The sequence below is a fragment of the Marmota monax genome, unplaced genomic scaffold, assembly GCF_021218885.2.
Source record: "Marmota monax isolate L192 unplaced genomic scaffold, Marmota_monax_Labrador192_F-V1.1 WCK01_AAM20220418_F8-fsc00191, whole genome shotgun sequence".
Lineage (NCBI taxonomy): Eukaryota > Metazoa > Chordata > Mammalia > Rodentia > Sciuridae > Marmota > Marmota monax.
This window is the reverse complement of record NW_026693537.1, coordinates 2,804,500-2,832,405: the sequence shown is the minus strand read 5'-3', so window position 1 is coordinate 2,832,405 and position 27,906 is coordinate 2,804,500. Positions and strand designations below refer to the sequence as shown.

The following is a 27,906-nucleotide window of genomic DNA, read 5'->3' as shown; positions in this document are numbered from 1 at the left end:
ATCCAGTCAATGCTGTCCATCACTCCTCCCCTGTGGTTTTCCATGGTGTCTAACATTGTAGAGTGTTGCTTGGAGGAAGTTCTGTTCATGTGCGTGAGATGCTTTCTTAGAACCATTTTGCTGCTTTTAGAAAAGTCCATGTACCATTCTCAGGCACTATTCATGGTCCAGAAAGCATAGTTTATTTATTCTCTTTAGTAATAAATACCTTGAGTGTCCATTTGTTGTGACAGGAGGTAAAAATCTGTGGTGTGTGTATGTGTGTGTTATGTACTTTTTAAGTTCTGTGAGTCAATGGAGAGTATAAATACACATCAGCAAAAGAAATGGCACCAGTTCCAAATACTGTGGTTAAAATAAAAAGTTTTAACACTTTCTTACCGTTGCTCTTCTTCAGCTTCAAAAAAAAATTTCATAAATTTCCAGGCCCTAAAGTCCTTACCTCAGGTGAACTAGTTATGCTACTTGCAAAATCTATGAACACTTGGCCTAGTGCTCCCTTCCCAACCTGGAATAATATCACTTCTAAAATAGTGTCAGACTTTGATCTGTACTTAACATGACTGAACTTCATTTTCCCTTTTTTACAAAGACCATACAATCTATAGTAATTAGGTTAATGCTAATTGTTATAACACTCCTCAAATTTTCAGTTCCTTAACACAACAAAAGCTTATTTCTCCCTCATCACAATCCTCACTGAAGGTCTTCCTTTCTGCTACAGTCTCACTCAGAGACTAAGGATCCAGAGTTTTCTTCATCTACAATGATGCCTTTCTCTAGGTCCTAAGAGTCCCACTTAATCATCTCACAGAGAAGAAAGGCATCATGCAAAGTGCACACACCATCTTACCCATTCTAGCCAGGACTGAACCTATTGCTACTATTCATATTCTATGAGAACTCATCATTAATTACATAGATGGGTTTAGGGTATGCTAGAAAATGTAATCCCTAGCTGGACAGAGTCTTTTGGCAACAACTCTATGGTTTATAAAGATAAGATAAAATTGTGATAGTCTATCCTCAGTATCTCCCACAACTGTGTCTTTTGTAGGATTAACTACAAGCCATTAATTAAACAGTTGGCACCATATTGGCATTTGAACACAGTAGTTAAAAATGTGGCTTCTATAGTAAAATAAGCTTGTTTGATTTACTTCTACAACTTTCCATAGAGAAAGGCACAGGGCCTCTCTAACTATCAGGGTCCTTATATATAAAGAAGTGTTTTTAATAGTGCCGTCTTCATATTGTTGTTCTAAGGATTAAGTCAAAATGTTTGCAAAACATTTAGCATAGTCCCCAGAATAAAGTCAGTGCTTAAGAAATTTATCATTATTTTCAAATGAGAAAACTAAAGCTCAGAGACACGAACTCTTCTGTATAAGATTACATAATTGGGTGCCATGGAATGTGAATTCATGTCTTTGATTTTGTAGCCCCACAGTTATTTTCCATTTGGATTTGCTTTTGTGTCATGGATCATAAACTATTGCATTGTGGGGTGATGCTCTATTTATTTCTGAATTGAAATAGAAATAAACTAAAGAATAGAAAAAAATGTATCCATCCTTGTGTCTATTTTTCACCTTGAATTTGGTCTTCTCTGCCCCTAGGAAAATTTCTGCACCTTTTTTTGCATCTTTTGATACAGTTATTTTGGAATTCTGATTACCTTCTGCCATTTAATTGCCCAAAGTTAGAGTAACAATAAATGTTAACTTCTTCTTTCCTGTACTAAGTATCACTGTTACTTGTACTTTAAAAAGATGCCAGTTTAGCTAAAGATGACCCTGAAAAATTCTTCTTTCTACTCACCAAGCCACCAGAACACAGTAGAAAAAAAAAATTCTACCACTTGGTCTTATGTCCCCCCTGTCTCTAATCCTGAATTTACAGAACCACATTTCTAGTGAACAAGGACAAAATAACCAGCTTGGTCATGAATGAATAGATGTGGTATTTCAACAAGTACTCTTGATACTACCAATCCATACTTTTGACTTTAGGAAGAAGTACAGCCCACTGCTTGAGATTTAGGAATAAAGCACTAGAACCATTTTGCCATGTGTTGGTGATAACATCTGTCCAGGGCATGCTTAGCTTTAGTCACTTTTCTTATGGATTTTAGGACAAAGCTGATATTCTCGCAATGCCCTTTTTTAGACTAGCAGAGGTAAATGGTTACTCTTGAGGAACTCATGGAATCCTTATATATCTAAAAGAATCATCCTCCCCAAAATGGTTTCTTCTCTGTCCTTCTCCAGACATTATGTACCTACATTAGTTTCACCTTAGGGAGAAAGGTTTTCAGCTTTCTACTAAAAATGTATATGGTATGAAAAGTGTAGTGTATTCCACCCTTGTTGTAATGGTTCCAATTTTTGTGCATGTTTTTCAACCACCTGGGAGATCAAGTTCTAGGAGACGTTGGTGTTGGTGTTGCCTTTTGCATGCAGATGCTATGCATTGGCAATATCTTTTGAGGCATAGAGCTGTCAGTAGAATTGGGCTCAATATTATATTTACTTCTAGCAGTTTAGTTACTCATTTTAAGAAATATTTTGGAAAATGAGTTTTATTTTTGTCAGATTACTAAGTATTGCCTAATCAATAAATTTCTTCTTCAATGCTTAGAATAGTTTATATAAAGAGGAATCTGTTTTGGCAATACTAATTAGCTAACAATTAGATATTGTTAACTAATACCTAAGAATTTATGAAGATTCAGTAATTGGCCTTAATGAATCTAAAATTGTATTATACAATATTATGGACAGATAAATACCATATCGGAGAGTGAATATCTTAAGTTATTTGCTTACTTTCTAATATCACTCCCCTGGATATAGAGGCAGGAGAAATAGGACAATACACAATTGCCTTTAGGTTTGACTGTGTGTGTATGAAGTGTCCTTAAACTCCTGTTCATGTTCACAGTGTCCGTGGCACAGAAAGCAAATGTATGCAAGCCTACCATGCCTGCTTTGTTCTCATCCACCCAATCCACCTAATTATTTACTCTGCAAATAGTGGCATAACTAAAAAGCACATGTGTCTGCATGTGACTACATGGTGACTTGCTTGCTTTCTTCTGTGGGTCTCCCTTTCAAAGTTTATGATGCAACCAATGTGTTTTTCAAATACTCAGTCTATATTTTCCCCCATTGTTTACATTTATTTTCCTCTTTGGTTTTCCTTTTTCCCCTTTTGGAACCAGATACTTGAGGACTAGAATATTTGGAAAACAGCCACCGTTGCAACCTTTGCCACTATGCTAGCAAGCTCCTGCTATTCTGGTTAAAATTCATAGATATTCTTTTTTTTTTATTGGTTGTTCAAAACATTACAAAGCTCTTGACATATCATATTTCATGCATTAGATTCAAGTTGGTTATGAACTCCCAATTTTACCCCAAATACGGATTGCAGAATCACATCGGTTACACATCCACATTTTTACATAATGCCCTATTAGTAACTGTTGTATTCTGCTACCTTTCCTATCCTCAACTATTCCCCCCTCCCCTCTCCTCCCATCTTCTCTCTCTACCCCATCTACTGTGATTCATTTCTCTCCTTGTTTTTTTCCCATTCCCCTCACAACCTCTTATATGTAATTTTGTATAACAATGAGGGTCTCCCTCCATTACCATGCAATTTCCCTTTTCTCTCCCTTTCCCTCCCACCATGTCTCTGTTTAATGTTAATCTTTTCTTCCTGCTCTTCCTCCCTGCTCTGTTCTTAGTTGCTCTCATTATATCAAAGAAGACATTTGGTATTTGTTTTTTAGGGATTGGCTAGCTTCACTAAGCATAATCTGCTCTAGTGCCATCCATTTCCCTGCAAATTCCATGATTTTGTCACTTTTTAGTGCTGCGTAATGCTCCATGGTGTATAAATGCCACATTTTTTTTATCCATTCATCTATTGAAGGGCATCTGGGTTGGTTCCACAGTCTAGCAATTGTGAATTGTGCTGCTATGAACATCGATGTGGCAGTATCCCTGTAGTACGCTCTTTTAAGGTCTTCAGGGAATAGTCCGAGAAGGGCAATAGCTGGGTCAAATGGTGGTTCCATTCCCAGCTTTCCCAGAAATCTCCATACTGCTTTCCAAATTGGCCGCACCAGTTTGCAGTCCCACCAGTAATGTACAAGAGTACCCTTTTCCCCACATCCTCGCCAGCACTTGTTGTTGTTTGACTTCATAATGGCTGCCAATCTTACTGGAGTGAGATGGTATCTTAGGGTGGTTTTGATTTGCATTTCTCTGACTGCTAGAGATGGTGAGCATTTTTTCATGTACTTGTTGATTGATTGTATGTCCTCCTCTGAGAAGTGTCTGTTCAGGTCCTTGGCCCATTTGTTGACTGGGTTGTTTGTATCTTATTGTCTAATTTTTTGAGTTCTTTGTATACTCTGGATATTAAGGCTCTATCTGAAGTGTGAGGAGTAAACATTTGTTCCCATGATGTAGGCTCCCTATTTACCTCTCTTATTGTTTATCTTGCTGAGAAAAAAAATTTCAGTTTAAGTAAGTCCCATTTGTTGATTCTTGTTATTAATAAAATTCATAGATATTCTAATCAAATTGTAGACTGTAATTATTTTTACAGTGGCCTAACCCCTATGGAGCAACAAAGCTTTGGAACTGTTCATGTAAAAGTTACAAAAAATACACATTCAGCATTAAATCTAAGGACAGGGTAAAGAATAACTTTAGTCTTTAATTAATATAATTAATATAACTTTAGATAATGTATAAAAATGATACAAAATTCAAAAGTTACAGAAGAGTATAGAGTGAAATAGTTCCTTTTCTCTCCATCCCCCAAATCATTCAGTTCCTTTCCCAGAAAAAAAACAAATGATATTGGTTTATCTGTTTCCTGCCAAGGATGTGTGTGTGTGTGTGTGTGTGTGTGTGAGTGTGTGTGTGTGTGTGTGTGTGTAAGAGAGAGAGAGAGAGAGAGAGAGAGAGAGAATTTTTTTCATTTTAAAGATAAATTATAACATTCTATAACATGACTTTGCACTTTATTTTTTACAACCCATCTTCATGTTCATTCCTTTTCTAGTGCTTACATGTTGTTCATTATTTTTAACACTCTTGTGTTACATTGAGTAAGTGTATCATAATTTATTGAATGAGTCCTCTACTAAATACCATTGAGGTGTTTTTAGTCTTTGGCTATTATAAATAATGCTGTAGTGAGTAACCTCACACTTATATATTTATGCAGACATATAAGTACATCTATTCAAGAAATTCTTAGGAATGGTGTTGAAACATCAAAAGATATTTACACCTGTAATTTTGATAGATTTTTGACAGATTCTTCTCAAAACTGTCAGTAAGCTTATAATCTTATTGGCAATAGGGGTAATAAAAATTAATATAATACTTCCTTATTTTCTAGCCTCAAGAAGGGGCTACCAATTTTGTTTTATCTTTGCTAATTTGATGGGTTGAAATAAAAGTTCTTTTAAGAAGGAAGTTGAACATATTTTTAGACTTCTATTACCTTTCTGTCTCTGCATTTACTTTGTGTTTCTAAGTTAATTTTTGATAATTTTCTCATTGATTTGTAAGTGCACATTTTTTTCTATGTATATTGATATATATCGACACGTGTGTGTATGTGTGTGTGTGTGTGTGTGTGTGTGTGTATGTTTGCTTGTAATATGAGTTGCAAACCCCCTCTCCCCTGGCTTTCATTTGTTCTTTAGTTCTTAAAAGGTATTCATTTGTTTGTTTGAGTCTTTGTCATGCTAAACTGTAGATGCAAATATATGTTGATGAAATCATATTTGTCATATATTTTGTTTCCCTACTTTTAGTTTTCAATTATAACAAACTACTTTAAAAGGCCTTTTAAATTTAAGATTATAAATGAATTATTCCATGTTATCCTTTAATTACTTTGCAGTTTTATTTTTATGTTTAAATCTTTGATCCATCTGGAATTTGTTTTGTTGTTGGATATATGGTATAGATGTAACTTTTTTTCCAGATGGCCACCCAGTTGTCTCAACACTTTTAATGATAATCTATCATGTCCCTACTAACTTGAAAAATAAACTATCATTTTCCAAATCCTCCTGTACAAATTGGCTTTTTCAGTACTTTTTGTCACTATTTCCTTAATAATGCTCTTTCTGCTCCAACTACCGCATATCCTCTTTTGTTTTTGGAGTTTACACTGTATCAGCCAAATAAGGCAGAACTCATCATTCAAGAACCTAGCTAGAAAGGCTCTTACACTTCAATATTAACTCCTCAGTGACTGCCTTCCCTTTGTGTAAGTCTCAGAATCCTCACATTTGGGGAGAGTGTGTAGTCTACCTGTACATAATGCTTTCTCTTCTCCTTAGGATAGTGATTTTCAACTATGGTTTGAGAGAATTACTTTAGGAGCTTTCAAAAAAAAAATGTTCAGACCCTAGCACCAGACATTAACTGATATGGCTGAAACCTAGGCACGGTCATGTGTATCGTACTGGAGATCAAACCCAGGAACTTGTGCATGGCAGACAAAGTATTCCACTCATGATCTAGTCCCCAGCCTAACTCCCATTTTTAAAGTAAATCCCCAGGTTGTGGAAATATGGTGAAAAGCCTTGTCTTCAACATAGTCTTTAATTAAATGACTCCTTTTATAGAGTCACATACTATTTTTTTTTTTTTTTTTTTTTTTTTTTGGTACTAGGGATTCAACTCAGGGCCTTGTGCACGTGAGACAAACATTCTATCAACTGAGCTATATCCCTGCTGTAGATCTGACCACTGATGTGGTCAATTAGTTGCTCAGCTATCTTGTTGCGGGGGATAGGGATGCAGAATCAACACACAGACTCCGGGAGCTGGTGAGAGAACTGGCTAGAGACCCACCTCAGGTCTTCGTCCAGTACTCAGTTTATTTTTGGAATGCATACATTGTTATAGGGTTCGAGTGGGGCATGCCCATCAATCATACATAAGCAAGATAGTATCCATAAGCCAATCATCTTATGCCTAATATAACCACACTATGAGGATGCTCTAAATATTGCTATCATCAAGAAGGGTCTTTGTCCCTAGGGGAGGGGGTTTCTAAGTTAGAAGTTCCATGCCTGAAGCTCCTGGCTATCAGTTTCCTTGCCTGGCAGCTTGGCAATGCTAACCACAAGTGCTAAGGATGTGGTTTCACTAACGGCTCTCCAGAGCAGAGCATCCTGCAGGCGTTCCTATCAGGCCTGAACGAGTGCAGATTCTTCAAGCACTCCGAGCTGCTCGTAGATGCTAGCTGCTAGCTGTAAACTGAAAGTTATTCCAACATATCCCCATCTCTTACATACTATTTTTTAATAAGCTTTTAATACATATTTAAATTTTCTAGCAAGTCTCTTTTGCTTTAGTTTTGCACTATGTTATTTGGAGGGGATATCTTCTGAGACTATTGTCATAATTAACCAATAAAATATTTTAAACCTTTTTCATGTAAGAAATGAAAAATATTATTAAGTACCTATTACAAATTGGGTGTTGTGCTTATTGTAGGAATTGAATGGGGAACAAACTATTGCTTTGAAAAACGAAGTGTTGGTGTTTGAAGAAAATTATCATTAAACTAGGGAAACTACCAGATTTTAAGACAACTATCTATGAGATGTAGTGAGTATTATAGACTGCATTCCTTTCAGAATAGTTTTTAAAACTTGTAATAAATGTAGGAACTTCATCCCTCAGCTTTCTAGGTTTACTACAGTTTGATATTATAGGACAGCATTTTTAGCTGGGTATGGAACTGCATGTCTGTAATTCCAGTTAGTTAAGAGGATTGTGAGTTCTAGGTCAACCTTAGAAATTTTGAAAGACCCTCTCTCAAAATAAAATGGGCTGGAGATGGAGCTCGCAAGTATGTTCAGTCCCCAGTACAAATAAATAAATAAAATTTACTTAACATAATGTCTTATTCAGGTTTGAAACTATCCTCAAATTTGCTTTCTAATAGGACTTCTTGAAATAATCTCATAGGTTCAAATATGCTCTTTCACTAAACATGAAAATAAGATTGAAATTATAGATACATGACTGCAATTTAAAACATATGAATTATTGCTTTCATTAATGACATTGCCTATTGCAATATTAAGTTAAACCTGAGTTGTTGTGAGGTAATAATATTGTTACAGTGGCAATTGGTAGGAATTATCTAATGAATTACAATATGGAATTGGTGCTTAATACAGATTAGTTTTGAATATTGAACTTTATTTGTATAAAGTACATTTTTCTTAAAAGCAATAATTTTAAAGAAGATAAATTCTTAATAACTTCATAAGAGATTAAAAATCAGATGTGCCGGGTGCCATGGCACATGCCTGTAATCCCAGAGGCTTGGGAGGCTGAGACAGGAGGATCACAAGTTCAAAGCGAGCCTCAGCAACAGTGAGGTGCTAAGCAACTCAGTGAGACCCTATCTCTCTATAAAATACAAAATAGGGCTGAAAATGTGGCTCAGTGCTTGAGTATCTCTGAATTCAATCCCGGTACCAAAAAGGAAAAAAAATCAGATTTATTATTTCTACCTAAAAGCACAATTTCTACTTGCCACCAAAGAACTATAATCTCAGTAAAATGTGTAATCAACTTTTCCTCAGAAGCTATTTTTCCATCAACTTCCCATTTCAAGGCAGCACCAATGATTGTCACTTATTTTTCCTTTTAATTTCTGCTAGATTCCCTAAATCCAAGAGCAAATTATCTTTTTATGTTCTTCCCATATTCTGGAATTTACTTATGACTGCTTTTAAGGAGAGTAACATAAGTCATCATCTACTGCTGTTACTATGGAAATACTGAATATCCTTTAGTGATTGCCACATATTTGGAAGGGAGAGGGAATTGTTACATGGCACATGGAGCCTGAAGCCTTGAACTTAATATATTCCTTTCTAACCACTAACCTCATCTTCCTAAATACCTATGGATGTTATTTCTAAATTATATAATTCCTGAATTGGCATGAAATAAAATTGATGAATTTATCAAAGTTATTGTGTTATTTCAGTTGTGTTTAAAAATAAGAGGATGGGTAGGGTGTGGTGGTGCACACCTATAATCGCAGCAACTCAGGTGTCTGAGGCAGGAGGATTTAGTAAGGCCCTAAGCAACTTAGTAAAATCCTGTCTCAAAATAAAAAAAAATATCCAAAGGGCTAGGAAAATAACTCAGTGGTAAAGCACCCCTGAGTTAAATCCCTGCTGCCAAAAAGAAAAAAATAAATAAATAAGAGGATGGGGCTGAAGGTAAAGCTTAATGATAAGTCTGTTTGATTCCCAGAACTACAAAGAGAGAGAAGGAGGTCGGGGAGGAGATGGCCAAGTTATGCAATACATTGAAATAAAGGAGGAGCTTTAACCTATATTAAAAATAAAATAACTATTGCATCCTCCTTCATCTCTTACAGAAATGAAGTGATAGCAGTTATTCGTGGGAATAGAAAGGACAATGTTCTTGGTCCTTCCTGGAATGCCCTTTCTACCACACGTTACTGAGTCAGCTCATTGTTCACAGAGTTATTTAGTCCCATCACAATGACAGAAAAGTTAATAGGTCTTTATTTTTCACAAATCAGTCAAATTATAGGAATAATTCTTATTCCTATACTTCTTTGATGCCAAGATTTTAATTTTTCTTAAAACCTCGACTCTAAGGTATCTGCTATAAAAGATTTAAGTTCAGATTGTTCATTGTTTCTGGGTATCTGTGTTTTAATTCATAGATGCATTTATTCATTCATTCCTGGGTCCTCATGCACAAAAGCTTTCTTGGCATGATATACCCATTTTAACTACATATCAGAGTGTCTTCACTTGCCACTTCTTTTGATGTAGCATTGCTATACATCCTGTAACAATGTTACATCGCAAGCAATAGAAAGCAGTAAACAGAACTAAGGAAAGAAGGGATCTGGCTGTCAGTGTAAATGTAAATAGCAGCTGTTCCTCTCAAACTGGTTTTTTAAAACTACCACACGGTGAGAGCTTTGCATAAAATGGGACAGATTCTCAGGAATCAGGTTTTAGCACAAAATTCAAGAGGCATGCTGCCATCCTCCTGTTTTCACTGTTTATATATGTAATAGTCTATGTTAAAATATTATTTAAATATCTATTTCTGTGTGAATAATGCATTGTGCAGCTATACCAGCATACATGATTTTAGTATAAAGATGACATGACCAATGATGTTATTGTGTTGCAAGATACTTTTGAGTCCTAAAGTCCATGTGCAGTTATCCTCTGGCCAAGTGCTGTACTAGCATTGGCTGATGAGTTAAACTTTGACATTTTTACCTACTAATTTGAAAGCTATCAAATAACTTCCCTTTGTCATTTCTCTAGCAAAAGTGAACAAGCTATGTAGCATTGCAATGTCCTTAAAAAAAATCCTTGTGCCATTGCTTTCGCCAAATACACATTCATTTTCTTTCCTAATTAGTTAGAGTGATAAACTGTGCTGGTAATAAACACTTTAAATATATTGCTTATATTGCTTATACAGCTTTACCCAAAACTGTCATCCTCCATTAAATTAGCAACACTTATGCTAATTAACATAGAAATCCTTTCTATTTAGTTATGTCATCTTTCTATTTAAAATGGAGGGGGAAAACCAATGTTTTCTACCACATGAATATAAATATCTCAACTGAAGACCTGCCATTGCTCATTTGAAATGTTGTGGGGGGGGGACTTTTTCAACTAGTTCATAAAACATTATCTGCACTAATATGTTTACTTTGTTGTGACACTTTTATATCAAATTACAATCTTTTTCCAAGGCCTAGAATAGGGCCTTTCACATTGTAGGAATGAAAGAAATGGTTACAGCATGAATGAGTTAGTGAGAAAAGTCAATAGCAACATTAGTATCTGATGATAACAAATAAAAATTAGACTTACTTGCACAAGTGCAGCAGATAATTTTGATGTTTGGTTAATATTTGTGCACATTGAAAATTCAAATCAGGATGCTAACTAATATCTGCTTATTAGTCACAGCAGGCTAATTGTCTCAATGTTCTTTTCTGACAAATATACAAAGACCATGACCCTGCCAGTTCTTAGTTGGTCATTAGGCATAAATCGTAAAACAGAGCTGGGGGTGTCCCTGAGTGTTAGAGTACTTGCCTAGCATGTGCAAGGCCCTGGGTGTGATCCCCAGCACCACACATACACATGCATGCCCCCCGCCATGCACACATACAAATCATACCAACCAACTACTACTAAAGAGTTCTTTGTCTCTTTCTTCCATTTTCTTAGTAGATGTCAGGAAACTCTTTTGAGATAAACATTTTTATAGAAAAGACTAAAAGCAAATATCGAACCCCACTTAATGATACTCATGCAAAGTTTTTAGGAAGTTGCATATTGAGATTAATAATTTTCTCTGAAATGTACAAATTTTTATATAGATTAATGATATATGGAGATATAGAAACATGACTAGATATGTGATAAAGCAAATTTTGTGTAATGTTCAGGATAAGCATATCAGTATTCATTGTACAATTTTTAACTTTGCTATATATTTGATTTTTCATAATAAAATGTTTGGTAAAAGTTATTACATTTTTTTCTTATGAGTTTTATTTGTGACCTTTAATCTCAGCAGCTCTGGAAGCGAAGGCAGATGGTGAATTCAGCCAGTCTTAGCAACTTATTGAGACCCTGTCTCCAAATAAAAAATAAAAAAGACTGGGGATGTGGTTCAGTGGTTAAGTATGCCTGGGTTCAATCTCTGGTACCAAAAAAAAAAAAAAAGATTTTTAGTTTGTAAAAAAGCTAAGAATAATTCAAGAAAACTTGAATAATTTTAAGGGAAATTTACTCTCAGCATTATATTTTCTCTGCACTGTACCATCCTACCATATATCCCAATTTTTTACAATTGTTAATTTTTGTTGTAAAGAATAATATCTATTTGAATTCATCACTTTTTAGAGTGTTACTTTAGCCAATCATCGAAACAAGCCTCATGATTTTTGTCAAGACTGATTAGTTTTTATTTCCTTGTGGAAAAATTTGATTAACTATGTGGTTGTTGAACCACCTCCCCATGAACACCACCTGTTTCTCATTTGATGTCTCATAAATTACTTTAAAATATATTTGGTATTTATATGTCATATCTTATATATAATATCACTATAATATTAATAAATATGCATAAAGTACAGATAATGTTTTATAGGTATAATAAAAATTATCACATGCCATTCAGACTGGGTTTTTGTTGTTATTGCTACTATTATTGCTGTGACTTTGTCCTCCCATTATTCCTGCTTAGGGTTGTGCCTTGACCAAAGTTGGTGCTTAGGGTATATATAATGAAAGCTCGATAATTATTATTACTATTTTTTGTGGGATGAGGAGTGAATCCAGAGCCTTTTCTGTTCTAAAACTGAGCTACAAACCCAGCTCAAGCTTTATTTTTTAAAATAAGTTTTGTTAGATAAGATTAGAGTTGAGTGAACTTTAAAAACACTAATTGTTCTCCAGATTGACTCAATCTTACTTTTCTGGTAAAATATTTTTATCCTATCTCTTAAAAATTTACTTGGGCTTCATATTTTGTTCAAAAAAAAGTTATTTATGATTTTATTATACCTAAGAACTGTACATAGTGCTATAGTATATTGAGGCCTGGTAATGCTAGTTCTATAATCACATAATATACTATCTTTAGCAATGTAATATTATAAAATCGATATAGTTCATATCCTTTGTTCTCCAACGTGTTTCAACACTTTGAAACGTTATTTGGAATCTTTGCTCAATATGTGTGAAAAATAGCATTATATGCACAAGGAGTTTTTTTTCTTCTGGGAATTAATGTGGAGAATTTTGGATACCAATCTGGTCTGATAATCCACAGTATGAGAGGAATACAAACTCTTGGATTGTGTTTTGTTTCTTCCTCTCAATTCTCCACATAGCCCTGTTTAGTAAGTTCTGTCTCTGTTCCTCAGTTTCTCCTCATTCTTCTTCCCTGACCCCAGTAAGTCTTTTCTCTTGGATTGTTTAGAATGAATAGGAAAAATGATCCATCTGACCTCCACCAGGAGTAGAACTTGAGGTACATGTAAAGTATTACTGTTAGGAAGTTGGATATTGGTAAGAAACTGACTTATGTCGTCTGCCAACAGGGGAGGCTTTGCACTTGGCTCGGGATTTTGGCTACACATGTGAAACAGAGTTTCCAGCCAAGGCAGTGGGAGAACACCTTGCCAGACAACATATGGAACAGAAGGAACAGACAGCAAGAAAAAAGATGATCCTAGCGACCAAGTAAGCACCCTGAGGAAGCCTCTATGGACCTTCATCCTCAGTTTTTCCATTTTCTTTGAAATGAGGGAAACAGTCTAGAAAGCTCTCTAAAACAAGAGGATCTCACACTCCAGCAGCTAAATATATTAAACAAGAACACATACTAGTCTGTGACCAAGGCAAGGTCACCTACTGCCCTTGGTTAGAGATGGGGTTATCAATGAAACTGATGGAAGTTTGTAGAAAACCTCTTTAGAATGCACAGAAATTCTGAGGAAAATATGTGTAGAAAACGTAGATTCCAGGCAAAATGCTTTTGGTTGTTATATAATTGGGTCTAAAGTACTTGTGCCTTTATAACTGAAGATAGAAATCTTAAAACATGATAAATGTTTGGGGAATATGATGAAAGATGACACAGATGCAATAAGGGGTTAAGGGGAGATCTCTTAGACCAAGGATCAACATCAGTACCCCATTTTCTCTAATGAAAAATGAAGGATATTATCCCTGAAATGTCTTGCTTCCCATGGTGATATTATTTAAACAGTGGTCATAATGTATGTGAAAAATTCTGAAAATTATGAAAAGTCCAACTAAAATGCAAATTACAACAATGAAGGAAATAATACTGGCAAATGTATCAATACAATAGGAAAAGGAAGCTCCTATGACTTCTAAATTCCCTCAAACTTGAAAGTTCTTTGATAATTTGTGGGAAAAACTGCTATTTACTTGTGAAAAACCAACAAAACTATAAGTACCAATGGAAGTCATAATCAAAGATTGTAGGCATTTCTTGCTATCTTCTCTGTACTAAAATAAGTTATTGCTACACTTAAGACATTAATAAACTACACTTAAGACATTAATAGAGTATTTCCTAATCTATCTTTAGATTGTACAAGTGATAGTTCCACATGGTTCTGTCATCATTTATACATTATGTGTGGCAAGTTCTTTAAGAGAAAATATAAGGTAGATAGGATTAAAAACATTATTTCTTAGAATCTGATGTCAAAATAATTATCAAACAACTTTAAAACATGCTAACTAAATTTTACACTAGCTAAAATGTATGAAGCCAAAACAAAATATTCCCTCTTTCACCAGCTTCTAATGTAACACAGGTCTTTTTGTGAATTTAAGAGGTTATATGGGACATCTATCGTATAGACTTGCCAGAGACGCTTGAGTCCCTTACATTGTGCACTGCTTGTGACTTCTACTGTTTGTGTTTAGGCTTATATTATGCATTGCTCTTCTAAGAGTTCTAGATAATTGTTGCATCTTGTCTCAAAGAGAAGGAAATAAAAGACAGTCGCAAAAGGAGAAAAGTCAAAGTGAGATGAAGCAGAAAGGAATAGCAGAAAGAGAGCATGAAGACCAAGAAATAGAGAAAAACATGTATAAGGAAGGTATAAAATTTGGACTTAAAATTTGTGGATAAATATTGTGCTATGCAAACATATGAAATCCTGCTAGGGGGAAGACCTAAATCTAGTATTTTTGCATAGTTTAATTTTCTTGGAGCTCTTTGCTTCTACTTTTCTTGAACTCTTTTCTTCTTTCAAATAGTTTCTTGCTTCACTAGATCTCCATCTGTCATGTTTCGTTTTTTCCAGAAGGAATTGAAAATACATGTAGTCGCTTAGTTTGAATAATTAATGAATTTCGGGAAAAAAAGGTGAATATTTGTTACAGATCCAGAGAATTATATAGTATTAAATGTTAGGTAGTAACTCCAGGTGTTACCAAAGCATAATGTCATTCTAGCTGGCAGCATCAAGCAGAGTTCCTTTATACAAACACCTATAACATTGAGTGATACTGTTATCCCCCAAAACAAATTATCCAAGGAAAAAATGTGTTGGATGTTTTCTATCTTGAAGTTTCCTGGTTGTGGTTTCACCAACCATATTCTAAGACTCACCAATCCAAAGAAACTCTTCTTCATGTCCTCCTTCCCCCAGGAACAATTTCCCCCAGTTCTGTGAATACTCATGTCTACCACCTCAACATTCTAAAACACAAGTTCCTATTTTCACAGGTGTTCCCTTTAGTCTGCTGAAGTGTTTTGGAATCTCTGGGTACATCCAAATTGATGAGATTTTGTTTTCACAGAAAACATAAATACTTTCAGATTTGTCAAAATAATACTGAGACATCTGTTTTAGTGTAATGGATTCCACGAGGCAGAAGAATTTTTCCTTTAGCCTGGAATGTAAGCAGTATATATTATTTAGGTTATTATTTTTAACTTTGATTTAAAAAAAACCATTTGGAGAAAATGTAATTTTCTTTTATTCCTCTGTACATAGTTAGACATTTGCATTTATATTCTTTTGGTTCCTCTTTACGTAGTTAGACATTTGCAGATCATTAAATGTCAAGCAAGAATTGAGATCATGATTCCAATTAAGTTAATTTACAGATGAACAAATAGGTCCTAATCTTCTAGAAATTAAGATACAATCTTCATAATTTTTGTCATTTTGTTATTAATGTGTATCCCATCTTATTGGTCAAAATCAAATAAAAATTAAAGTCAAAAACTATGTAGTCATTGCTAATACAATACAACCAGTTATCAACATAAGTAGATAAAGTATTATGGGACTAAAATGACCTTTTTTGCAACATATGAACAGACCCAACATGTGTTTCCAGCAGTTCTAATTTTCTATCAATGGCAAAGCATTGGGTATTTTTATGAATTAAGTGTAAAAATTGGCATTAAGTGTCCTACATAGATATTCATGTAATTCTAGTCAGCCCACCTTTGTTCATAAGACTTCCACAAACCTAGTGATTGGTGTACAGCACTGTTTAACTTGTGTGAAGCCCTGGGTGTAATCTCCCCCCCAAAAAAGACTTCATCAAAAATATATATAAAATCCAAAATGCACTGGATGAGAAATCTAATCACTGATCTTCATTGTCAGATTGGCTTACATGTTTATTTCTTACCTCAGTGAATAAAAATAAAATATTCAGTTTTAATAAGAAAAATATAAAAGAATTATTTTATTTAATTAAGTATACAATCATATAAAGTATATAATAATATAAAGGGCCTATTAAGTACCATTAGTTTTTTAATTTTTTTTAATTCTAGAGTTTTATTGATTAACCAAATATTTTTGTACAATTTAAACAATTACATAGGTAGAAAGATAGAAATGTACCAGGGGAAATATTTGTTTATTTGGTTAATAGAAAACACATGTAAACCTTTTCATTGAATTTAGGGAATAAATATGTTTAAAATTTGACCTATATTAAGCAAAGCAGAAGTTAATAATTATAAATTGTTACCATAACAGTAATTTTTAATAGGAGAAGTATGGAATTTTAAATCCAGAAATCAGCCAAAAACATTACTTCCTTCAGGACAATGACGTAAGTGACAAATTTAGAATGTATGATTCACCAAAAGTCACCTTGTGTTACATGATTCATAATATGACATTTTGTTCTGAGGCATAAGAATATTTCCTATTGTAGCTGCATAAATAAAAAATGTAAATGAGAATGAAGCTAGTCATAAAATTAATAATTCTATAACAGTCATAATGAGATGATGGTGATAATTGACTTGGGGAATTTTTTTTTTTTTTTTTTTTACTATGGGGAATTTGTATGATTGTTTCTGCACTTAAGTCTAGAAGTCATCCTAAGTCCATCCTTTAAGCAATAAAATTAAATATCAAAAGTTGTGAATCTTAGGGCTGCAGATATATATGTCATATATATATATATATATATATATATATATATATATATATATATATATATATATATATACAGATATAGCTCAGTTGATAGAGTGCTTGCCTCACATGCACAAGGCCCTGGATTGAATCTGCCCCCATTCAGCACACACAAAAAGCTGTGAATTCTAGTACTGTGCCTGTTAGAGCTTCATGTGTGGTGCAATTGAATTATTCAGCATGCGTTAAATAATTCCACACTTTTCCTTTTCCTTATTGCTTCATCAGTGTTATTATAGTTTGCTGTGTAGCTTGCCAAAGTTGATTTGACAGTCTATAAATTAATTTATTCAAGTACCATACCACAAAAGCTAAAGCAATGTTTTGATCTTTAATGTTTTAAAAATTTATTTCAATCTGAGGAAAAATTAAAAGACTGGTCTTAGCTCCAATCTTTCTTTCTGAGAACAAATCATAATGATGGGCTATTATACAAGAATTCATATTGCTAGTCATAAAAATGATAGCATGAGGCTATATTAAAATTATACTTAGAAATTTCCTTGAAAGAAAGATTACAGTGTATCTAATTCTTAAATAACACAAAATGCAGATGACAATGCCCCCACAAAATAGTGTCAAATACTTAGGTACTTCAGCAGAAGAACCCTTCTTCATTCAGTTATTAAAACGTATTAAAACACACCTGAAAATTAGCCAGCTGAGTTTCACCTGGAACAGAAGACAGAGGAATTCAGAGCTAATATTCTCAATGAAAGTAGACACAAGTTAAAAGCATGCATTTAGGAACTGAATCTCAGAGACTAATCCAAAACATTACTGGAGGATATGGAGGGTTGTATTTTATTCAAGATGATAGGGACTATATTTTTTCCTATTGTCTTTTACTTCTTTTACTTCCAACTGTCTTTTACTTCCATCTGTGTTTTTTTTTTTTTATTGGTTGTTCAAAACATTACAAAGCTCATGACATATCATCTTTCATACATTTGATTCAAGTGAGTTATGAACTCCCATTTTTACCCCAAATACAAATTGCAGAATCACATCAGTTACACATTCACATGTTTACATAATGCCATATTTGTGACTGTTGTATTCTGCTGCCTTTCCTATCCCCTACTATCCCCCCTCCCTTCCCATCTGTGTTTTGTAAAAATGAATAGGGTAAGTTCTGTGAAATGACACAATATCTGAGCAGTGTCAGTAAACCAGAGGCACATTGTTCACAGAAAAAGATCACAAATGATCTTTGGCAGAATTCAATAACTTTTAGATATCTATAATAAATAAGTCTCCATTGATTAAACTCCATCATAAATTGTTTGTACTTCAAGGTAGTTGGTCATTTTTAGTAGTTATTTTGTTAGTGGCACAAAAAGGCTTATTAGCAGGATTGTGGCTGTGCCTATATTCACCTGGGACAATTTGACCCTTCTGTACTTTTTGATAATTAAAGTCAAGGCCACATTATTATATTTTATAATGAACCACTGCAAAAACTGACCAAAAAAGGAAAAAAAAATCACTATGAAACATCTCAAATATGGAGTGGAGTTACCATAGATAATAGATGTTTTTGAGTAATTCCTGACAGTCCTTAAATTCACTCTCTAGCTGCTGCATTAATTTGGTGTTTTATTGTTTTAAAAAATCTTGTTTCTTCTATATATTCTGCTTCTTTATAATTATGCCATTTGGATTATATGTCACAAGGACTTTACTATTATCCAACATACTCAGCAATACTATTAGCTAAAGTAAAACTAGTGACCAGGAATCATAATTATTAAAAGCAAGAAAAGCAGCTGGAAAATGTCCTACAGGGTACATTTTGGAAAAAAAAATCAGCTTACACAGAGTATAGTATTACCATATTTTTGAAGGTAGTGGACTAAACTCTGGCTAACGGATTATCTATTTCAAATATTAAAATACAAAATTAATCCAGAAGAGTCTGAATTATAATGCAATACTGGGAAAAAGGATTTTCCAAAGTCTACTTGAATTATGGCTCTGAATGAAGGCCATAACCTTAATTAAATTTTTTTACACATATGATGTCCTAAAAAATACCACATTTTAATATTTTAACGGGCAATTATTAGATGTGATCCTTTCTTATGAATTGTCTTTCATCCTGATATTAATCTATCAATATTCACTTTAAAAATTAACATTGGTTTGTCAGTACCTAGGGACTATTATTTGGTTGAAATCTTTTAAGACAGTGTTTTGAGAAGCTGAGGCAGGAAGATGACAAGATTGAAGCCAACCTCAACAACTTAGGGAGGCCCCTAAACAACTTAGCAAGATTGTCTCAGAAAAAAGAAAATGAAAAGGGATGTAGTTCAGTGGTGAAGAATCCCTGGATTAAATCCCCAGTCTAAAAAGAAAAGAAAAGAAGGCAAAAAGAAATATTTTGTGATCATTACAAAGTGACTATTAATAACCTCAGCTGTATGCTGTGGATGGAACAACAGAGACTGCTATATGAAATTTTTCTTGTCCTTTTTTAAAAATGGAACAACACTTGGTAAAATATGAACGAAATTAAAGCCCCATTTTAAGAGTTCAGTTCAATTTTCTATCTTTTGTTTTAGACAAATTTGTAAAGAATTTCAAGATCTCCTGAGCCAAGATCGATCACCACTGGGATCCTCTCGACCTACTCCAATTTTAGACCTTGACATCCAGAGACACTTAACACATTTCAGGTAAGATGGGTTTTCCCATTTGCTCAATTGCCTTTGAAGTTGTTAAATCATCTTTACTAACCCAGATCTTTGCATTCCTTTAACACTTCTATTTAGAGATATCACTTACACATTAAAATGGTGACTCTACTCTAGTCTCTTCTTGCTGCTGTGACAAAATATCTTGGCCTGGATAATTTACAAGTGAGACATTTACTGCTCACAGTTCTGGGAGGCTAGGAAGTCCAAGGTCGGGTGCCCCCAGATTCAGTATCTGGTGAGAGCTCACCCTCTGTTCAGAGGTGGCACCTTCAACATCATGTGATGAAAGGGACATATTAGGTCCCTTGGGGCTATTTTTAAAAAGGTACTAATCCCATCCCTCATGACCTAAGCACATCCTAAAGACCCCACCTCTCATGACTATTGCACTGGGGATCAAGTTTCAACATACAAATCTGGGGAAAGGGCACAAACATTCAGACCATAGCAGGAACTGAATTTTTAAAAATCCCAGTATGTTAAGATAAAATTGAAAAACAACTAGTGCATGAAGCATTTTAGATCAGAAAATTTAGTATATTTATGTTCGTATCAAGAAATCGTGATTTTTATGAGTGAACACTATTCTTTTAAGTAATACTGAGTAGTTTGGGATCAGGATTCTGAAATCTTTTAAATAGTTCCTTATCTTGGTGAAGCAAATTCTTGAATGAAAAGAAGATCTGACCGAAGTAAATGGGATATCCTTGCCTGATTTCCCAGGAGTATGTTAATAAATTCTACCTTCATTAGACCACACAGAAACCTGAAATGTATTATTTTTTATATATTTTCTAGTTGTAGATGGACACAATTTATTCCTTCCTTCCTTCCCTCCCTCCCTCCCTCCCTCCCTCCCTCCCTCCTTTCTCTCTCTCTCTCTCTCTCTCTCTCTCTTTCTTTCTTTCTTTCCATGTGGTGCTGAGGCTCGAACCCAGTGCCTCCTGCGTGCATGGCAAGCGCTCTACCACTGAGCCCCAGCCCCTGAAATGCATTATTAAAAGCACATTTTAAGTCTCATTTTCCAAAACATTTTAGAAATCCATAGAATAATTTTTTTTCTGGTAAATTTACACCCTAACTTCAGTATCAGAAAGAAGATAGCAGTTATTCACATGTCTTCCAGAATTTTTTTTTTTTTTTTTAGTACTGGGGATTGAACTCAGCTGCATAACACTGAGGCCTTTGAGTCCTTTTAAAATGTTTGTTGTTGTTATTTTGAGACAATGTCTTAGTAAGTTGCCTAGGGTGGCTTTGAACTTATAATCCTTCTGCCTCAGCCTCCCAAGTTGCTGGGATTCCAGTGTGTAGCACCTTGCCGGGCACCCTACAATTTTTAAACTAGCATACTAATGCCTACATGTCTTTAGTATCAAATATTTTGTTATTTAGTTATCATTTTATAGGAAAAAAACAATGCTAAGAAAAGACTGGCATACATTAAAATTTAAAAATGCTTTCACTGTCTGACAAAATTTTATAGCTATTGAGCAAGGCATTCCATTATATGAAGTAATGGATGTTTAAATAAGTTGGAATTTAGTTTGCAAAATCAGAGATGTTTAAATAGAATATTTATTTTCCAATGTGTCACATGTCTCCTCAAGAGATGTAATAAACACATCCCTGCAGCCTCAACTTGGTATACATCTTCAAAAAATGCACCAAAGGTAGGATATATTTCATAGAACTTTTTCTGTGGCTCACTTGAGATAGTAAAGGCAAATGTAAAAATGTAATAATATTGGAAACAAAAGGTTTTGAAGTCAAGAGAACCATTTTCAAATCCAGGCCTTTTGGCCTGTGCACTATAATGTTTGGAGTGTCTTAGCAGTCTCTGAAGCCTTTATTTCCCTAGCTTGAAAATGGTGTAATAACCCCTTCATCACATACTGGTAGTGATCTAAAATGAGATAAAGAATGTAAGGTAAGCATTTAATAAATGATGTATCATTTTCCTTCCCCACTGTTTCAAGTTCAAAAGGTATCAACTCCACTGGCATAGCTACAAAAATATTTACCATATTTTTGTGTCCACACTAAAAGTACTTGTAATTTTGACTGAAGTGGCTTTAAAATTTAAAGTCTTTTAAGTTACCCAGTTTACTTTGAAGAGGAATTTACTGTTGAAATGCAGAGGATTGGGACTCATAGATGCTGAAGATTTCATTGTGAAGTGAGCTGTCCTTTTCTGGCTCAAAACAAAATAGAGCTTCAACATGTAAATTGGACTTTAGCTACTGTGTGAAACAGGCAAACAATTCGCTTGCTCAGCACAGGTACAACCTGCTAATTTGTTGATACAAGTTAATTGCCAACTTAATGCCACAGAACTCTTTAAAGAAAATTTTCACTTCTAAATATGAAGCCCACATTTCCTACAAGGGCATTATAAGCTCTTTACTTTCTCAAACAAAATATGGTAACAAGTTGGTATTCTGCAGAAAAGAACTAAATATATAGTCAAAATGGGAGGGAAACTATATTTGATATATAAAATTCTCAATATTATATATGGCTAGAGATTCCCAATCACACTTTGAAATATAAAACTGTATTTTAAATGTTCTAATACTACATTGTATATTCACTTACAACAAATTATATAGTAATTAATACAAAGAATAATTAATTGTAATTTTCCAGTAGTAGTTATAAATTTTGATATTTACATGGTGAACACTTTGAATATCAGAAAGTTACAATTTCCCATTTATTATGCTTTTTAAATGTTTACCAGAATTTTTAGATTCTTTTTCTTTACACTCTAGATTATTTATTTAGATGAAATCTGAAATCATGATGGAAAGTAGGAGGATTCTAGAAATCACTTATCCAATTTTTACCTCATAGCAAATTTCCTAAACTACATCTTCTCCTAAATTATAATTTAAAAATACACTTAACATAAAATTTGCCATCTTAATCATTTCTAAGTGTACAATTCAGCATATTTGCATTGTTGTACAATCTCCAGTAGATCTTCACTTGCAAAACTGAAACTTTATACTCATTGAACAATCACTTTCCATTTCCCTCTCTCCTCAACCCCTGGGAACTACCATTCTTTCCATTTCTATGGAATTGATTACTCAAAGTATCTCATACAAGTAGAATCATATGATATTTGTCTTTTTGTCACTAGTTTCTTTAATGAAGCATAATTTTTTAAAGGTTCCTCCATGTTGTAGCATGTGTCCAAATTTCATTCCTTGTAAGGCTACCTAATATTCTGTTACACACACACACACACACACACACACAACATCTACTTTATTCTTTCATTCATTGATAGAAACCACAGGTAATTCTCTTTTTCCTTTTTTGAGGAACTGCCATGTTGTTTTTTCGAAACAGCTGCATCATTTTACATTCCCAACAGTGTGCAAGGGTTCCCATTTCTCCACGTCTTCACCAACACTTGCATGTACTTTTTAAAAAGAGTAGCTATCTTAATAGCTACTATTTCATTATGGTTTCAATTTGCATTTCCCTAATATTAGTAATTATGAATACCTTTCATAAACCTACTAGTAATTTTTACATCATCCTTGGGAAATAACTATTCAAATTCTCTCCCTATTTTTAAATAGGGTATTTGGTTTTATGTTGTTGAAATGTAGGCATTCTCTACATATTCTGGATATTTTTCATTTATCAGACAAATAATCTGAAAACATTTTTCCCTTGCATAGATTGCCTTTTCAATATACTAATTGTGTCTTTGGATGCAGTTTCAAATTTTGTTACAATCTAATTTGTATATTTTTTCTTTTATTGCCTGTGTTTTAGGTGTCACAGCCAGGAAATATATATAGTTGTTGATGGACCTTTATTGTATTTATTTGTATTTAGTGCTGAGAATCATCAAACCCAGTGCCTCACACTTGCTAGGCAAGCGGTCTGCCACTGAGCCACAACCCCAGCCCTTAGCCAGGAAATTCTTAACCAATGCAATGTCTTAAAGATTTCCCCTATGTTTTCTTCTAAGAGTTTTATAGTTTTTAAGTCTTACAGTTAGGTTTTTGATCTATTTTGAACAAATTTTTATATATGATAAAGTAAGAATCCAAGTTTATTCTTTTACATGTCTTAAATAATATCCTTTTAAACAAAAGATTTATAGTCGACATTTCCAATTAAAATCTGAAATGAAAACTGACCCAGTTTTAATTGAATTTAAGTAATACAATTTTTTTTTCTGTGCATTCATTTAAAGGGACAACAATAAATAACAAGAGGTTAGTAAGTGAGTTTATTGCCTGGTCTTGAAACAGACTCTGTACTTCAAAAGTGTAGTTTTTAAAAATTGGTCCTCACAGCAAAATACTTCTTGGAACTCTTTAAAATTCTGAAGGACCAGAGTATATATTTAAAGATCTGATACAATAGGACTAAGATTGAACTTGAACATCTAATGTTATTTTCAACATTGAATTGTTTCTTATAGTTAAGCAGACTTACGAACTAAGGTCTTAAGGTATTCCTAAACTATTTGCATTTTTTTCTTTTTAAGAAATGTAATTATAATTCATTTTTAAGGAGACAATGAAGATTTTGTAAAGCTCTATCTTATACATTAAAGTATTAAAAAGATTCTATATCTATGATTCTGCTAATAATCTGGTTAAAAGTGTTTTTACACTGAGTGTGACTCTTTTAGAGTCTTCTGTTGACAGTGGTAGATGTAATTTGATAGAACCATAAGCTCACAAAAAAAGATTAATTAGAAAGGAAGCATAGTTCATGTGACTTTGAAAGCAGGCTATTGGCAGAGTCTGATTTTCTATTGTTTTTGCTGAATGTTGGCTGGAAAAGAAGTGAAGGGGAAATGTGAATAGATAGGCATGGGGTATTCTCTAATTAGTAATACCAACTTGTGTTGCTGTTTTGTTTCATCAAACTCTTCTTCCCACTGTAGAGCACTTGAAATTATACCTCATAGAATTGTCAATTTGGTACCTTGAGAAATGTGGCTTATATCTGGAAGGTTGAATATGTCCAGATAAAGATAGGGAATGATCTGGCCTTGTGAAGCACAGATAACTATTTCCAGTTTTTGTGGCAGATGACATAGCAGTGTACTCTGGAAACCCCTGAGCATGGCAGTGACTGTTCTTATGATTCATAGCCTAGAAATCTGCTTATTTCCATCAAACTGACAGGAGGCAGGTTTGTTAATTATTTGGAATTTTCTGAGCATGATCAACAGTATGATTTGTTATAGAGAACACAGCAGATATCACAACACCTACCAGAAGGGGGGACAAGGCTTGAAAGAAACCTGCAGAATACCCTATAGACTCACAGTTCCCAGGCCTTGCACTGGCAAATAGACCAAGGTGGCTCCAGGCTTCGCTGACAGAACAGAATCTTCCTGGATAGAAATCCACAGTCCTCACTTCTGCAATGTTAGAAATTCTCTTTAAGATTGAAAAAAAAAATCCTAAGAACTTTTCCCTTCTTTATCTCTTATGTTCTCACAATCTCCTTGAATCTGAAATCAAGCAAAAGCATATTTGACAATGTAAATAAGGAGAAGTCAGACTACCTTTAATTCTTCATTCAGAGAGAAGAGAGTATCAGAAAACTAAGGAAGATTTCTTAGCACTCACCTTTGGAGACTCAAACTGTAATTTATTTATTCATGTTTGTATTTTATTGTGCTAATGGAAGATAGTGAAAAGATGACAGAAGGATTATTCCATTCTTTAGGAATTTCCAAAGTGGAAAATAATAATATATAAAGACATAATACATAAGAGAAGAGGATTAAGCAGAGTGCCAGTAATTACCTGGGACAAATAGGAAACATTTGCATCATTCTATGCATAGTACATAGTACCTAGTATGTGTTCCACCAATATATGTTCATAAATGTTTATTATAATATCACAATTGGGTCTTGGTTATATTCTCAACTGGTTCATTCTCAGGATCATGGTATTTTCATTGGGCCACAGATTGGGAAGTGAAATTATTAATGTGCTTCTCATGTTTGAGACAAAAATGATACTGACATCTTACCTTCTTAGAAATAGGATCTCTCATTACTCCTGTAACTTTTCAGAAATAAGAAGTATGTAGGAAGGCCCATACAGCTAAGTGTTTGCTGGTGATTACATTTGCTTCCTTGATTCTTAGTGTTGAAAGGCCCCTTATGTTTCCTACTCCCCTTCCACATTTAGATCTTCCCTCCACATCCCTGTCAAGTTGTCACCTATTCCAGACTTGAAAATTTTCAATGATAGACGGGCCTTCTGCCCTCAACAACTCCAGTAGAAAGTACTCTTCCCATTGAAGCAATACTGACTGATAGACCACTCCTCAGGGGTCAGCTTAATCCTGTTTCCTTCCTAATTTCTAAAGGTAGCTGTAACATCCCAGAGTTTTCCCGCCTAGGTTCTTTAGCCTAGTTTCCTTTAGCATTCCACGTATGACAGGCATTGTAGTTGACTCAACGAGTATTTTTGGAAGCCATGTCCTTGGTAATATACTGAAGAGGGTGTTTGTCTCCACCAACATGTGAGCATCACTAAGTCTTCTCCCAGGGACTTAAAGTGTGTACAGTTTACTGTTGCTGATATTTTTATTAATTATTTTACTTTCTTGGGAAAGGCCAGGGTCTGGGAAGATAATCCAGCAGCAAATTTTTTTTTTTAATTTTTTATTGTTGGTTGTTCAAAACATTACATAGTTCTTGATAAATCATATTTCACACTTTGATTCAAGTGGGTTATGAACTCCCATTTTTACCCCGTATACAGATTGCAGAATCACATCAGTTACACATCCATTGATTTACATATCAGCAGCAGATTTTATTAATATAATGAAAGCATTCTTTAGTGTCAGAAGAAGAATTAAGAAATTTTAAATAAATCTCTAATCTGAAAAGATAGAAACATAAAATAAAGTATACAACTTGGTTTATCATAAAGGAAATAAAATTAATAAGCCTTCTTCAGGGTCTTTTGCTTGTTCTGGGGGACTCAAATATCATTTAACGTGAAAATATGAGAAATAGTGGGCCTGAATTGCAACAATAAGAAGTTCCTGTGTTTCCCAAACAAGCTCCTCTGTGGAATTGGAATTAAACTTTAAACCTTTAACTTAAGTTCCAGAAGAAAAGCATGTCTATAAGTAGCCAGGTTTTATTCACAATTTAAACAACATAAAAAATAGTCTGTATTTGTGTTAATAATTTGAAAAAAAACAGCATCCCTTTTAGTAAAACTTTCATAGCAAAAATTTAGATTAAAAATTGAACAACAGGTTTTTTTTTCCTTTTCAGACCATGATGATCTTTAAGTAATTTACATTAAATTACTCACATTCCCTTAATATTTAGCAGTAAATTAAATGATTAAATTAGTTGCCTAGATTATTGTTCTTCATAAGTTGCATGGCACCAAAACAAATGCTGTGGGAATGTCTATGGAAAAGTACTGAAGAATACTTAATTGTTAAAGCACATAAAGGCCAACTTTGTTCAGGAACTTTACAGTAGGTAGAGGACACTGCGATGGGTTTTGAAGTCTGAGGGAGATATTTGGCTCAGCTTAAGAGATGACATGGGCAACTAGGAGTTTATAGCCAAGGAGCAGTGTGGGGGTCAGTGGATAGAAAATTACTAGGAGGAAACCTCAGGGGGAGGGCAAACTGGCTAAGACTATCTAACAGGATTGTTGATGAAGACAGGCCAGGGTGATTAGACATCAATGGGAGATGGTGGAAAATGAGAAACCAGATCAGATATCAAGGGTGGCCAGATATCAAGGGTGGAGGGCTCTTACTAAATTGATTTAGCAGAATTATTGCTAAAACTTTATCTTACAAAGAAGTAACATAACTGGAACTAGGAGAAGATTCAGGAGTCTGCCTAATACAGGGTGAAGAATAGAATCTTTGTCAGGAGGTACATACATTAAAGCATCCATTATGGGTCATTTGATAAGGTTTTTATGGATTTTTCAGGTCAGTACATAGAAGACTAGTAATTCAAACAACAGAATTTAGAGGCAACTGTTTCTAACAACAACAACAAAAAAAAAAACCCTGCAAACATTATCATATTTATAACATGTAAATAATTGACTGAGGTATGTAT

General features: G+C 34.1%; 1 protein-coding gene across 1 annotated transcript in view; it reads left to right on the top strand.

Annotated features, from left to right (window-relative positions):
• Tfap2d (transcription factor AP-2 delta) overlaps positions 1-27,906 on the top strand; it is a 66,482-nt gene that overhangs the window by 26,952 nt on the left and 11,624 nt on the right. The window contains exons 6-7 of the mRNA XM_046458610.2: positions 13,204-13,345; positions 19,662-19,775. Coding sequence (XP_046314566.1) covers positions 13,204-13,345; positions 19,662-19,775 — 256 coding nt within the window. The remainder of the gene's footprint in view (positions 1-13,203; positions 13,346-19,661; positions 19,776-27,906) is intronic.